This window comes from Maylandia zebra, linkage group LG22 (assembly GCF_041146795.1).
Source record: "Maylandia zebra isolate NMK-2024a linkage group LG22, Mzebra_GT3a, whole genome shotgun sequence".
Lineage (NCBI taxonomy): Eukaryota > Metazoa > Chordata > Actinopteri > Cichliformes > Cichlidae > Maylandia > Maylandia zebra.
The window spans coordinates 6,403,234-6,419,582 of record NC_135187.1 but is presented as its reverse complement, the minus strand read 5'-3'; the positions used below and the strand labels follow the sequence as shown (position 1 = coordinate 6,419,582).

Below are 16,349 nucleotides of genomic sequence, written 5' to 3'. Positions count from 1 at the left end.
TGTTTCTAGCACACAACAACCGGCATGTGGAAGCTAACAGAACTGAGCTTTGAAAAACCCTGTTTGTGTGTTACCAAATACCGTTTTAATATTTTTTTAGCCGAGAATGTAGTGGTTTAATCTTCATGTGTCTGGTCGGTTTGTCAAGATACAGCCTCTTTGCAAAAGTGTTTCGATGATTTCGGAGATGTCTGCCCAGTCTCACGGCAAAGCGTGGGATAGACCCGCTCGCCTCGCAAGCAATCCCACCGACAAAGCGCAGGCCCCGGTACACAGCTGTAGTAACCCCCGCTGACTTCTTTTACTGAGGTTATATTTATCGGTGTTTTATTTCCTGATGTTCTTATGTGTCCTACGTGTTTCAGTCGCCAATTCTGAATTATAACTAACATTAAAAACATGTTTAAGGAGGAGAGAGAGCAAATAAATCTGTTTAACATCTGATCTTTGGGTTTTTGTTCAGTAATCAGCGTGACCTGTGTATAAACACATAAAAGAGATAACGTTGGTGTTTCCGTCATGTAGTAACTGCTGGCTTTAACTGTACAAAGGTTGTTCGACACTATGAAACACATACAGACTTCATGATGTTCGGCTAATATTTTTATTGTGAATATTAATCATGCTGACCTCGCTCTGTACACCACGCAGCGAGGTCAGCATATCCACGATATCCTCAGCTCCATGAGTTAACACAAAGTTTCCCAGCTGACTATCTAACTGCCAACTATTCCAGAGACGTGAAAATATACAGCATAAAGAAAAGTGTAAGAGACTCAGCAGCAGATTAGAATAACAGTTATACATTTAATAAATCACCAAATGAATCCAAGAAACGAGCAAACCTGTTCCGACAATTTGAATTTGTATTCCCTCAGCTGCAGACTCGCTGCTGTTTAAATGTTTGAAAAGGAAGATTAGATATAAAAAACGTCAAACATAGACTCAGTCTGCCTTCACATTTGATATGAGGCCAGCACGTATAGTGGCCTCAGCAGGCTATTACTGAAATACACGTGCTATATCATAAACTATGATATAAACAGGGAGGTCCTATTAACATGTTTAGTTTTAAAGGACACCTTCCTGCCTTTAGTCTCATTCATGAGCAGTATTAGTTTTCTTCTAACATCCAGAAGTCTGCACGATGTGTTTCATAGTTTGTAACAAGCCTTTGACAGGTAAACATAACATGACCGAAAAAGCAAAAAAAAAGAAAAAAAAAGAGAGAGAGTGTTGACATAAGAAGAGAAAATTCTCTCAATTATGGAGACAGACAAATGGTTCATTTATGTTTGATGTGTGTTTATTCCTCCCCAAATATCGTCGGTGAAGTTCGCCATGCATGTCAGATTTTCCTGCGCATTTTTATACCTCTGCCAACAGAGAGAGAAAAAAATCACATTCTAACAGACAGCTGGTGCTTAGAATACAGTTGAATAACTATTAAAAAACAGATGATATTTAGATGATAGTTCAGTCTAACACATGTGCCAGTGAACCATTAAACGTCTGTGAAACTATGCAGTTATGAAACGTAACTTTAACCTCAGCCAAACCGATTTGCTCAGTTGTAAATAAAACAGCGAAGTAAACGTGACCCGACAGACAGAACCTGAGTGAATGAAGTCCAGCGTTTAACCACTGAGAGCTAAAACTCAGCTGAGGTTTGAAAGCTGTGTGCTGGTGATTGGACATCAGCCGCTGATAAAGCTGTTCGCCTATAAAGTGCTCTGTAAGGAAACGAGCTCCAGCAGCTCTGCGCTCGGGGAAAACACTATATTTACTTATCTTGTGCAGAAAAATGCGCTGACATTGCGTTATATCGAGCACCGGCTGCCCAGTTAAACTGTGACTATCACCAGGTAACTAGGCGTGTTTCTTGAATTAGCAGCAGGTGTTAAACAGCTGACAGATGAGGAGGAGGATGCATGCAGGTAAACTGAGGGTCTGCTGAGCTGATCGCTGGTTTCGTGAGAAAAATGTCAGCTCGTTCTTTATGTTACAGAAGCACAGAGACACAAGACCAGGCGGAAAGAGACGATCGTTCGGTGAAAATGAGAATCTGCGAATGCAACATGTGGAACACGGAGAGTGGAATATGTAAACAAACCGGTTAACGTAACCCCCTCGGTGCGCTCTGCATGCTAACTGTTAGCAGAGCTAGTGAAATCTCTGAAAACATCTGAGCACTTTTGCAAACATGTTCTATGTTGACAACCTGACCAGACATACGTCGCGACATTCGCGGCTAAAACACTGTTAAAAGTGTAGCTGGTGACAGAAAAACGGGGTATTTTAAAACTACACCACCACCATTGCTGCCTGTGATTTGATCTGCATTCTGGGATAACTGGCTGCCCCAAGTCTACACAAGCAATCGATTTTCTAGGATCGACCTGTTTTGACTTACTTTGCACGGCAACCAATCAAATGTTAGAGAAGCTGCATGGGCAGCGTTAACCCCGCCCCCTGAGTTTGATGGGTGAGGCTGACAGATAAAATTATTTCATGACGAGAGCCAGGCGCCAGGACTGCCAAAATGAAATAAATAAATATATCATTAAATAATTAATTAAATGTGTCAATAATTAATTAAATGTGTCAATAATTAATTAAAATGTGAAATACATAAATAATTAATTAAATGTGTCAATAATTAATTAATTACATGTGTCATAACTATTTATTTAATTAATTAATTCCAATTTTAATTAATTATTGCCACATTTAATTAATTATTTAATGGTGTATTTAATTAATTCATTATGGCAGTCCTGGCGTTCCATAGAGAAATACCAGAAAAGTTTTGCAATTTATAAACAATCTCCACCAGGGAGCGCTAATGAGAAGCGTTTTAAACTAACAAATATTGTTGACTTTTGATAACTGAAAACTCAACTGAAAACCTGATTACAGAATAAACCATAAAATAACAATTGCTAAGATAATATTCCCCAAATAATAGTTACCTAACATTAGCGTTGGTTTTATTGATAATATTATCGATCAAAGATATTGGAAGTAAAACTTTCTGTAACAATTTTAAGCTTAAAAAAATCTATAAAAATAATATAAACAAAGAAGAAGCATCGATATGCTTCAATCAATTCATATAATTTGAAATATCAAAAATTGAAATGCAAAAGAGAACAACTCACTTCAGAAGTCACAGATTAAAAATAATATGTATTTTGTTTAACAATGAAAACAAAATAAAAATATAGTTAAATTAAAACCTATAATGAGTTCAAACCATCAATCATGAAAACTGAATTAAACCAAACTGAAGGATAAACAACAGTTTTAAAACTTTCTGTGAATAATCAGGTTCAAACTAGAATTTGAAGTTTTGAAGAAAAGAGGATCAGAAAAATGACATTAACCACTGAATATCTATTCATAAATCTATTTTGTGTTTATTGAAGGGACAGCAGGATTATTACAGGATGTCCTTAATGTGCTGTAGTTTTTCTTATTGTGTTATTTAAAAAATAAAAGAATTTATAAGTCTGTGTTCCTGAGATCTCACAACATTAACTGTTTCTTACAGTGACCCACTCGCTGAAGTATTTCCTTACTGGATCCTCTCAAGTCCCAAACTTCCCAGAGTTTGTGGTTGTTGGGATGGTTGATGATGTTCAGATTGATTATTATGACAGCGACACGGAGAAAGCTGAGCCCAAACAGGACTGGTTTGCCAAGAACACAGATCAGCAGTACTGGGAGAGAGAGACTGCAAACTGTTGGGGTTCCCAGCAGTCTTTCAAAGCCAACATTGACACTGCAAAGCAGCGCTTCAACCAAACTGGAGGTTTGTTCATGTTTAATTTTTTACTGATATTTGCTGTTAATGTTTTCAGTGTGTTTTGTTTACAGTAGTAAACAGGTTTGCACACATATTAAATGTTTCATTCAGATTACAGATTAAAATTATTAACATAATAATTCATAATGAATGTAGAACTACAGTACAATAATCAAATAATAAAGATAAATTCATGATATTTGAAGTTTTCGGTTTATATTTAGGATTTTTTGCCTCTGAAACCTTGATGGTTGTTTTTGCTGCAATTTCTTAATAATCGATTATTCAGAAATTAATCTCCAGAAAATCAGCTGGATCTAAATAATCAGTCTGAGATGTATTTGTTTTACAATTATTGTGAACTAATATTTGACTTTTAATAAAAACAATCCTGGACTGAAACTCTCCTTCAGTGGAAGCTTCTAGAAAGACCTCAACATAGTCCGGTGTGTAGTTTTCCCGCAGTTATACGATTTTTTTTAGAACAATAGGAGGCTGCAGAGTTTCAGAGGATGGAAACTTAAACCCAGGATCAGGATCTGTGTCTGCTGCTCAGGATCCATCTTAGTGTGTTTGTCTGTTCCTGCAGCTCACAGGAAGTCGCTCCGTGTCTCAGTTCAGACGTCCCTCACAAATAATCACATGTTGTAATAAATTATAGAAAAAGAAAATATGTCAGACACCATCAACAGCATTTTAGGATGAAATAATTTATCATCTAGCTGAGATGTTAAATGTGCTGTGATGTCACAGTTATGACAACAGTTTTTCCAGATTCCATTAAACACATAATAATAATAATAATAATAATAATAATAATAATGTTATATTTAATACAAAAAGTAGAATCAAATAGGGTTGACTTTGTAACAGGCTGAAAGCAGTGGCGGAGCGGGTGGCTTACTGGGCTTAAGCCCAGGTTGTTTTGTCAGAAGCCCGGGGTCTTTTGGAGTGTAATTTTTTCATAGTTAGATGCCTGGCTGACAACTGTATAAAACAAAAACTACACACAATATTCGAAGCACATAGTGTACACTGTGGGAATTTACGACTGTGCGTAAATCCCCCCTAATATTGGTATGATCCGAGCTCAGACACTAAGCGACTGAGCGAGGGGGCGGGAGGAGCTGCTGCCTGCGAGTGCGCTGTTGGAGAAACGGAGCCAGGCAGACAGAGGAGAACTGAAGTTCGACCAGGTACCAAAGCAAATCATTTGTACTGTACAAATAATGTAAATATGACGGTGTATCACGAAAGATTGATATCAAACTGATCACTTGACCCATATTACGTTACTTGCTCTTCAAGTGAATCAACAAATGGCAAAATGAAAAGCCGAACAACAACAATGCTGTTTCTTTAGAGAGTCTCAGCTTACATGTGTGTTTATTTCATATTTTTAGTTGTTTCCCTCCACGGCTAAATAAATCGGTTTCAGTAATGCACTGATATACAAGAATGGACATTAGAGGGTTCTTTCAAAGAAAAAACTCTGGTAGATGTTATTTTATTTATTATGCTTTGTATGCTGTTCAGTATATTTCTATGCAAAACAAGAGGAACTTCAATACACAGCAGTATATTCACAGTTTAAACCAGATATTTACACACACTTTAGGGAAAACACAAGAACATTTTTTTACTGTACAACATCAATTTAGAGTAAACTTGTTTTGTTTTGGATAAATAAATATTGAAATATCTTTTGAATTAGTTAAATGTCAGAATAAAGAGAGACAGAGCTGTCTATTTTTTTTTATCACTTTCATCAAATTTAGGAGCACATATACACTAAGTTTATTGTTAATTAATAAGAAAACTCCAAAGATTCTATTCTGAGCTGAAGAAGCTTCTGATAGGTTAGTAGAGTCCATGTGAGTAAATTGGTGGCACAGCTGTGGATGCATATAAGGCAAAACACAAAGCCTGTTTCTTTGACATGGGAAAATCAAGAGATGTCAACCAAAACACAAGAAAAAGAACTGTGGAGTTCCATAAGTGTGGCTCAATTTTGAATACAATTTGGTGTCATTTACAATTAAGAAATACAGATAGTTTCTCTCTTTACTCTTAAAGTTAACAAATATGTTTTTTATATTTATCAATCTAAAAAAATAAACATTTAGTCTGATTTGATGTTACAATTATAAAAGTGTTTTTATCTGAAGAGTTTGTAAATATCTGGTTTCAACTCTATATTTGATGATTGTCAGCACAAAGAGGGAGAGAGAGGAACAGAGAGGGAGAGAGAGGAACAGAGAGGGAGAATGAGGACAGAACAGAGATGGAACAAGAGCAGGTGAGACACATGGTTGTTTACCAAAAGTATCACCGTATCATAGGTACTCATGTATCTCGTACCTAGTGTTTCTTTTTAGGTTTGTTATTTTTCAAATTCTATATTTATTAAGTTATGCAGGCTTGTTTGCACAACAAGGCTAAATAATTATATAAACTTTTCTTAATCTAAATAGTGTACTTTGGTAGAATTAAAAAAATAAGTGTAGTGCAGGTCTATGATGATTTTTAGTGCTACTATCATCTAGTTCTGATTCTGGTTCTGTCTTGGTTAAGTCCTCAGTAGTCCTGATTTTGAACTGTTGTAGTCCTGTTTTAATTCCGGATCAGTTCTGGGTCTGGTTGAATTGGGGTTTAGTCCTCGATGCAGCCCTGACCTTGTTCTGCCTTGCTGCTTAATTAAAAAACTAGTTTAAGGTGTCCTGTATATGTGATATATATTTTTCCCAATATGAAGTCATTCTTTTTCGAACAAAACTCAAAACAGAGCCTATTAATCTTTCAGTCATTTCTAAACACCCCCCCCAATCCCACATGCATACTACCCTTTAGGGCTAAGCCCCGGGTGTATCATATGTCTGCCTCCGCCTCTGGCTGAAAGTAGAGACAGCTGAATGACCCGTTCACTGTCCACGGCCTCTTTATGAATGAATTTAACTAAATGCATGAAAATAAAACATTCAGCCCGTTTTCATGAGGAAATGTTTTCAGGATTATCTTTCATTAGCAGAGGTTCCATAAATAATTCGGTGACAAACTTAAAGCTACTCTGTGGAAAATAAATAAATATTTAACTTTTAGTTTTACTTCAATAGTACAACAGTTTGGTGAGAAGTAGATAGACCAAAAATAAGAAACACAAACTAACAGACAGACGTTTAACAGTTAACAGTTTCTCTAAATTTTACACTGATTTTTGTCCTATTTAAAAATAAGACCGTAAATATGAGTTTCAGTCGATGTTTAATATTTTTGGTCCCAGATTTAAAATTTAATGGGTTTTTTTTTTTTTACTAATAAACAACAACCTGAAAATATAATCAAGGAAAGTAAAGTGTTAAAATGTCTCACTTTTCCCATAAACTGGCTGAAGGTTGATTATTAAGGTGGTGTTGTTAAATCAGGACGCCGTAAAATTCAGCAAGAATCCTTCCAGAAAGCCTCCCTATGAGCGGTGAAAAAACCCACGGGTTGTTTTGGTCATTAAACACAGCTTTGGTCACTCATCTACGCAACATTTAAGAGCGGCGGAAAATAACAGCGTACTGGGCGGATCACTGAGCTGCTTTTTCCGGCGCTCAGTGACTAGTGATGTAATATTCAGGGTGGTATCAACAATACTGATCCGACACCGATACTTTGTACAAAAACTTAACGTGTTATTGTATTTCAAATTATAGCTTCATAATGATCACAGGACATCAGACTACTTGTTCTTATTGTTTAGTTATGAAGAATTATCATATAGTTGTGAGTTAATTGACGCTATTTGAACAGGTATATCTGGTCATTTAACATGTATATACTTGCCTGGACATTTCAACAAAAACATTCAACATTCACACTTTCAACAGGGGCAGTATTGTCGATATCAGTTCCAATAATTTCAAGTTATTCAGGCAGCTAATTGGGGGAGAGTAGTGAGCCATGACCACTATATCACTGTGATTGTTACTTTCCACAATAATTAGTTGACACAACAAAACACACTTTTCAGCTTTTCATGCTTTTTGAAACTCAGTTTTTTGGAGACCTGTGATGTAAATTCTGTCTCTAAAGCACACAAAAAGGTTTGGACATTTTTCATAGTGCATGTTTGAGGTTTATTCTTCCAAAGAAATTGTTGGAGCTATTTATTCTTTATTTTTGTTATTCTGAAATTTGTTGGTGTTTGTTGTTGGTTTGTTTATATTTTTGGGTTATTTGCAAGTTTATTTGTAGGTTAATATTTGCTTTGTTTTGTTTTGTTTTGTTGTTTATCTTGCTAAGTCAGCCAGGAAGAACTGTAAGGTCTTTTTTTTATATATATATAAATAAAGGGACTGGTATAGGACCAGGATGCACTGGGGTGGGCCTATGGTTTTTTACCAGAGCAGGAGAAGCAGCGGGGAGGAACAAAGATGGATCTTTGTTATTGTTTTCCAAACTGGAAAAATAAACAATAAAATGCAACTTTCGAGTTTGATAGTTGGACTTCTTTTGCCTGCATACAAAACATTACCACAGTGCAGCAGTGGCTTGTGAATTTTAAGCTGTAGGATGTTTGGTTGGACAAAGGGAATCCCCACTACAGAAATAATTAACACAGTTCAGCGGGCTACATACTGAACTTGAAGGATAAAAGCAAAGAATCAATCCAGTCATGCTAGTATTGATCTGTAACCAATACTAGTGTTGGTATCAATACTATCGATATTTGGATCGACCCGCCCACCTCTCTCAGTGACAGCTGTGAGCGTTTTCTTGACTCATGCAGGGCCTCCCCATGTTTCTCCTCCACTTAATCTACACTCCAATCAAAGGAGTGCAGACAACACCAGCTCATCCCACATTCACTTTGTTGCCGCCTATAAGGAGGTGTTTTTGCGAGATTTTCATGGACATTCACGGCGTCCTGATTTATTGATTAGCAATTTTAATATAATTTATTAACCAAACTGGCTGAAAAAGTGTGGAATTTGAACCTAGATGGTGTGTAACTCCACATGTTCATATAAAGAAAATACCTGTGATGATGCACCGAGGCTTTTCTCGTGGCTTTGAGAGCAGCGATGTTATAAAAGCAGGAATGACTCCTCGTGTTTCTCACCTGTAGACTGTCGGCTCTCATCACAGCATCAGCGGCGCTCAGGTTCCTACTCAAAGACGCTCACAGATCTCTGTGCTACACATCCAATAATATCATTAACATGAATGTTTTAATATTTTTAGTGCAAAATCTGATCTGGTCACAGCGCTGAAAAACACCAAAGTGTCCCAGCATGGAGTCGAATTCAAGGTCTGAGTTATTGTTTCAGTCCTCTGCTCTTAGTAAATGTAATAAAAATGACAACATGGTTGTAAAATCTTAGGGGAACCTTTTTCACCTTTTTGTCAGGTCACAGCACAAGAAATTAACTGTCCATCCATTCGCTTCCACTTATCCTTTTCAGGGTCGTGGGGGGCGCTGGAGCCTATCCCAGCTGTCATAGGACGAAAGGCGAGGTCGCTAGTCCGTCGCAGGGACAACACACAGGGACAGACAACCATTCACACTCACATTCATACCTAGTGGCAATTTGGATTATCCAATTAACCTATCACCACAAGCTGCATGTCTTTGGACGCTGGGAGGAAGCCGGAGCACACGGAGGGAACCCACACAAACACGGGGAGAACATGCAAACTCCACACAGAAAGATCCCGGCCTGATGGTGGAATTGAACTCAGGACCTTCTTGCTGTGCGGCAACAGTGCTAACCACCGTGCCACCGTGCTACCAGAGAACTTAACTGATTTATCAAAAATTATTTCTTGCATAGTCATCAATGATGACATGAAGCATTTGCTGGAGCCTGAAATGCTGTAAGTAGAACTCCAGATTAGATTAATGTCACATGATCATATTAAACAGAGACACCTCTAGAAAAACCTCAGGACAGTCTGGTGCTTAGTTTCTCACAGGCTGATGACGGCTGCAGAGTTTCAGAGGATGGAAAGTAAATCTAGAATCAGGATCTGTGTCGGCTGCTGAGGATCCAGCTTAGTGTGTTTGTCTGATCCTGCAGCTCACAGGAAGTTGCTCCACCTACAGCAGCATAGATAACCTGTGCAGTGATATCTCTGCAGGCAGGACGTAGATGTGCTAACGGGAGAAAATTAATTCTGTTTTTTTCCCCAGTGTCTTTCTGTAAAATCTACATTGTTAATGATGATTTGTTTTAAAAATCTTCCACTGAGACAAAAGCAGCCATAAATGTAGATCCTCTATATGTTGATCACGTCTCTGTGTCAGTGTAAGACTTTAGTGCAGCCTCTCTCTGGTTCACTGCAGTCTTTGTCTCTGTGTTTCTGTCAGGTGTTCACATTGTCCAGCGGATGTACGGCTGTGAATGGGATGAAGAAACAGGTGAAGTGAAAGGATATCGCCAAGACGGCTATGATGGAGAGGACTTCATAAGCTTTGACCTGAAGACAGAGACGTGGGTCGCTCCAAAACAACAGGCTGTCAGGACAAAGACGAAGTGGGACAGTAACAAAGCTTTGATCACACAGTATAAGAATTACCTCACCCAGATTTGTCCTGAGTGGCTGAAGAAGTATGTGAACTATGGGAGGAGCTCTCTGATGAAAACAGGTAAAATCTATGACCAGAATTAGATTGTTAACCAAAAGTTATATGTCTCAGTTTATTACTTAATATGATATTAAATTAACCTTTATATGCATGAATTATGAAAACCTCAATCAGAGCTTTTTTTTCTTGAGTATTTTTATTCATCTTAAGGCATGAAAAAAAGATTTTTGAACTTCATTTTTTTAAACGTACTTTTCATTTTCAAAGAGTATTTTTACACGTCCACTTAGTTGTACAACAAACATTTTGACTTATGAATTTGACAAATGAATAATTAATATACACTGTGTAAAAACTATAACATAACAAAAATATATTTTAAAATATATTTTAAAAATATTTTATAACAGTATAACAATATATGTAACAATTATAACAACTGTAACCCTGCCTATGGAGTGACACATCAGTGTCCAATGTAGTGGTTTATGTGCAAGTTTACCATCAACACTGACACAAATACAAGAAAACAGCCTTTGAATAGTTGTCCACTGTAGTGACCACTATGTGTGAAAGGGTTAATATAATTGCACTTCGCGTGGCATTTTGATACATTTTTTAAATTTAATTTAATTTAATAAACTACATCACATCAAAAGACATTGGTATGGTTTTAATAATAATAATAATAATAATAATCTTTTAAAGTTGCTCCTGGTCGTCATAGCAGATCATCTTCCACAGTTTTAGCTCTGATATACTCATTTCTAATCCTTCTCACTCCTTATGATAATTTTAATATCTCTCCAGTTCGTCCCTCACTGTCTCTCCTCCAGAAGTCTTCCTCCTCTCCAGTCACCTGCCACGCTACAGGTTTCTATCCTAACAGAGCCGAGATGGTCTGGAAAAAAGATGGAGTGGAGTTTCATGAGGGTGTGAACAAAGGAGAGATTCTCACCAACAATGACGGGACCTTCCAGATGAGTGTTGACCTGGATGTCTCATCAGTCAAACCTGAAGACTGGCACAGATACAGATGTGTGTTTCAGCTCTCTGGTGTGAACGAGGACATCGTCACCAAACTAGACAAATCAGAGATCAGGACCAATGAAAGTGAGTCTGGAATCAGGATCAGATGAGTGATGAACATGGGAAACACACTTGAATTACTGCAATAGCCCTGTGGTTCATGTTGGATGAGAAAGTTTGTTTGCTTTGATATTCTTTCTGTCAGCTTCTGTCAGAATAATTTTAAGACCTAAATCAGTTTAGACCAAGTTGTGTTTTTCCACCACATTTTTTTCTTGCTGAAGATTGATGAATATAAAACATGTTCATGTGTGGCCGCTGATTATCTGACTAATGGACAGTTTTAGAAGATTAAATAGTAAATTGGGGAAAATGTATATTTTGAAACATATGTTCAAATTTTTTGGCAATGTATTGAAATTTAATTTAATGGCAGAACTTTTATTGTTGGAATGAAAACAAACATTAGTGAGACAAATATGTAGTGACCATAAACGAAGCTCTTGTACATGATTGTTATCTGATTGGAAACTTTTTGTTCTCACCTTTTGTTTGTTCTGTGATCCACAGGAAATTCCTTCTCCCTGATCATCTCTGTTGTTGTTGCTGTTGTTGTTGTTGCTGCCATCGCTGTGATCGCATTCATTATTTGCAAAAAGAGTACAGGTGAGAAACAAACTTCCTGGATGTTTCTTGTATAATGCAAACAACAATGATGACATAGTGCAAACAATAATAATGATAGTAAGAGTAATATGACTTAATTGAAGTCATTATTAACAGTTTTCAAAAGAAAACAAACAATGCACACAGGATTAAACAGGTAACAACCAAAAGCAGTGTAAGCTGAGTCTTCAGATTAATATTAAAGTATTTTAACACTTTCTCTGCCAGCAGGATGATCAGACTCTTTCAAATCCTCAATATATTACAACAATATTCATTAATCATGCTCGTTGTGTTTCATAACTTGCCCCTTCATTTCTCTGCACATGTAGATTTTTGTCCAGTTACTTCACTTTTTCTTCTTGTCTGTTATTTACTTTTTTCTGCATCATTTTTCTTTCTGTCTTTGTGGTTTTTTTGTTTTTGTTTTGTTTTTTACACCTGAGCTACAGTTTGGGTGTCAGGGAACAAAATAACCACCAACTCAGTTATTGAAACCCAAACATTATTTCTCTTTTCTTAACCATCAACTCTGCCAAACAAACACATCCTGAGGTACACCTTTACCTGCATTAGAAATGTGTACGTTCTCTACCTTCAGTCGCTTTACTTATAAATTTAACACGAGCACATTTTGTGGGAAAAGTCAGAATATATCTATAAACACATTAGTGAGTAAGCCCAGTGTCTATGTTTTTAATTTTAGAAATTAAATTAATGCTTTTGTCCGGATTACAAAATAAAAATATGAAATTATGTTTCACGCCTTGTATAATACGTGAAAAAATTGTGTTAACATTTATAACAAATTATTAAAATGATGCATTTTTTCCTTTTTACTTCAGAGAAACGTTCCCCATCTCGTAAGTTAAACTTTGTCCCTTTTCTCTAATCTCTTGTCTACACTAAATTAAAAAGGGTTTCTGTACTTTAATCTAAACAGTCTTTCAGGGCTGTTTCCTGTTGTGTTCGATTGTTGTAAAAGTGACAGATGAGAGCAGGATGTGGACTAACATTGTGTTTCTGACCTATAGCTGTAGAGAGCCAGGAGCAAATGCTTCCTCAAGCCTAAACCACAAACAGCTCTGCACACAGTGAGTTACTTCATATTTGTGTCTCATGTTTTAGCTTTCTTTTTAAAACTTATGTAAAATACTGGCTGTAGTAAAATCTCCTGTTTAAATATATCCAAAAAAAAGTGCTTTAGTATAACTTTACATCATATAAGAGAAAGACGCTTTCAAAATAACGTTTCATGAAATGATTTAACAAAATTAAAACAAATGTGTTAATTCCCTTCAGAAACATATGAAGTAAATACTCGATTGAATCAGAATTTTAGATCTTAATGAAACTGTAAATATGTTATTTGTGGATCTGAACAATCCTAACATTTATTGTGTTTCTTTTTTTATCTCTGTAGGTTTATGGATAAACCTACAGTGGAGCTGAAAGAAGATGTGGTTCAGCTCATTCTTCTCCATAAACTAGAATTCATTGATTGTTCACATCATAAAATCTGTTTAAAAAAAAATCTAAAATATAGTTGCAGATGCTGGTTAATCAAGAAGTTTGAAAATGAGCTGGCAAATATTTAACATAAACATCATAATGGTGAAACGAAATTATTCTGAATTTGTTGTTTTCAGTTTAAAAAAGTCTTTCTTTGAAAGATTTAACAAAGATGTGACCGCCTGGAGAGACATGAAACAATGGAATCATCACAGCAGTTGTAGTACAATCATAATTAAGCCTTTGTATGTTCATCTTAACTCAAAAATCCAATAGTTTAGTTTTTCTGGGGTTTTCTTGTAAATTGTTGCATCACTCATGAATGCTGAGATTCCCTCACTCTCAGTGATAAACGAATCATAATATTTTTCAAATTTTGTACATGTTTACTTGTGTATTTCGTAAAATTTGATTTAAAAGACAATCTTGTGTTGAATTCCAGGAGACCTTAAAAGATTTTTCTGTATGTCTGAATTTTTTTCTTAATTAATGAAGATGATGTTTATTCTCTGTTGTTTGATTTAAGATATGTTTTGAGGGTTTTTGATTGTAGAGTTTAGTTCAAGTTGAGATTCTGGAGGGTTGTGTGGGTTATGTTTTTAACACATTGGTAGATGTGTTTCTGCTTATAGTTCAGGATTTTTCAAGGTTTTCCTCATTCGTCTGTAAACTTTTAAAAATTAATTAGTAGAATATGTATCAGTAAAACGGCATTGCTCTTTCTCTCCTTTTCGTACTTTGGTTGTCAATAAAGTCCCAAATAATCCAAATTGCTGTGACTTTTTTGTTATAAAATGTAAACTTAGCTACAGTTTCATAAATACGGCCTAAATATTAATGGACTAGATACAATATAACTTGTGATAGTAGCTCAGTAAGTTCAGGTGTCATAGTGACAGCTCAGGTCCATTAAGTGTCCTTGTGACAAAGGACCCCACGGACACAGCGTTGCAAGATGGTTCAATGTTTATATATTTTTTTGTCTCCACTCTTTTGGTTGTGCAGCTTTGCAGCGGCTGTCTCTAGCACAGTATACAGCAAACCGGGGGTATTGACCAGCCAACCCCAAGAAGTGACTCACCTCCTTTTTGGTCTTGGGATGCCCTGCCAGCCTCCTAAGTGGTACTCCAGATACTGTACCTCCCTCCATCAACACTTCTTTGGGTTGGCCATGAGACCCGCCTGCCTCAGGGACTCCAGGACTGCACCTGCTCCACATTCTCTGCCCAGGTGTCACTGTGTATGATGACATCATCCAAAAAGTAACAGAATATGCAGCGTGAGGGTGCAGCACCCAGTCTAAAAGGTGCTGGAAGGTGGCAGGGACTCATCCAAACAGAAGTGTGACAAATTGGTACAAACCAAATGGATGACATTTGACTGAGTCTAGCCCCTCTGTTGTACAGGCGCTGCTGATGTTCCTGGGCCTGGAGCAAATTTTCTCCCAGAAAATATGAAGCTTTGCTCTCTGGTCCAAAACATATTGAATCTCATTCTTCTAGAGTTTAGTTCAAGTTGAGATTCTGGAGGGTTGTGTGGGTTATGTTTTTAACACATTGGTGGGTGTGTCTCTGTTTATATATCAGTAAAACTGCATTGCTCTTTTTCTCCTTTTTGTACTTTTGCTTTTCAAAAATCCCAAATAATCCAAATTTCTGTGACTTTTTTTTTTAAAATAAAATGTACACTTAGCTAAAGTTTCATGAATACAGCCCAAATATTAATGGATTAGCTACACTTTAACTTGTGATAGTAGCTCAGTAAGCTTAGGTGTAATGATGCCAGCTCCAGTCCATTAAGTGTCCTTGTGACAAAAGTATTGTGTGTGTGTGTGTGTGTGTGTGTGTGTGTGTGTGTGTGTGTGTGTGTGTGTGTGTGTGTGTGTGTGTGTGTGTGTGTGTGTCGTATTGTGGTTCGATGTTTGCTTTTGTGGATGTTTATTTTTTTCATTTGGTTTACCAACACTAGACTTGACAATTTGCATATGATGAAGTAACTGACCTCACAGCCCATTGTTCCTTCAGTGGGCTGGTTTCAGCTATTGTGTAAATGTACTGTTTATAAGATTGGGGAAACCTGCAGTCAGCTGAGACTGAAGAAGTCACTTGGATGAGTGACGAAATGTTTCTCCCACTGAAAACTCTACGTCCAGATGAACAGAATCAACCTTTTGGGAACACCACACTTTATAGACTTGTGCTTTCCAGAATGGTCGCCTGAATCAGGTAGAGTATAAAAGGAGCCCACCTGCTTTTAGAGGGGTTGGGTTCTTTGGCATGTGTTGGCACGTAAACTCATACTTTATTTAATAAAGACTACCAGAACTAACAGAAAGTCTTAAAATCCAACATTATATTTTAATTTTTATATGTAAATACATAATATCCAGTCTGTAGCCTTTCGGTTTAGACAATAATACATAAATATTGCCTCTTTATTTGTTTTTTTTTGTTTTTTAAATAAAATTCAACATTTCTGATTTTAGGAATTGATCGTTTCATTATTTTATCATTGCAGCAACGTTGCAGAAAGAGAAGGACACACAGCTATTCCAGCTGATTTTGCTGGAATAGGTTTCCAGATGAATTTGTGGGCGGATTAATAATTGCATCTGGATTACTTGGGGAAGTTATTTGTATATGAGTGTAAACACGAGCATAATTTAAACTACTTTTAAAATGGATTTAGTAAGAATGTGATTAAGTATAAATAACTTCAGAAAATATGTGATAATTGGTGTGACACAAATATACATGATTT

General features: G+C 36.5%; 1 protein-coding gene and 1 long non-coding RNA gene across 5 annotated transcripts in view; both read left to right on the top strand.

Annotated features, from left to right (window-relative positions):
• The window catches only part of LOC106674913 (class I histocompatibility antigen, F10 alpha chain), a 78,358-nt gene extending 63,999 nt beyond the window's left edge, over positions 1-14,359 (top strand). For 3 of the 4 annotated variants that reach the window (XR_013095098.1, XR_013095097.1, XR_013095102.1), the window contains one exon: positions 13,630-14,359. This is a non-coding gene — a long non-coding RNA (class I histocompatibility antigen, F10 alpha chain). Of the gene's footprint in view, positions 1-13,500 lie in introns of all 4 variants that reach the window. The other variant, XR_013095100.1, reaches the window with a different exon arrangement.
• Positions 1-16,349, top strand: part of LOC143414483 (class I histocompatibility antigen, F10 alpha chain-like) — a 44,705-nt gene that overhangs the window by 5,867 nt on the left and 22,489 nt on the right. Inside the window, exons 2-5 of the mRNA XM_076878929.1 lie at positions 3,554-3,814; positions 10,164-10,442; positions 11,193-11,495; positions 11,982-12,077. Coding sequence (XP_076735044.1) covers positions 3,554-3,814; positions 10,164-10,442; positions 11,193-11,495; positions 11,982-12,077 — 939 coding nt within the window. The remainder of the gene's footprint in view (positions 1-3,553; positions 3,815-10,163; positions 10,443-11,192; positions 11,496-11,981; positions 12,078-16,349) is intronic.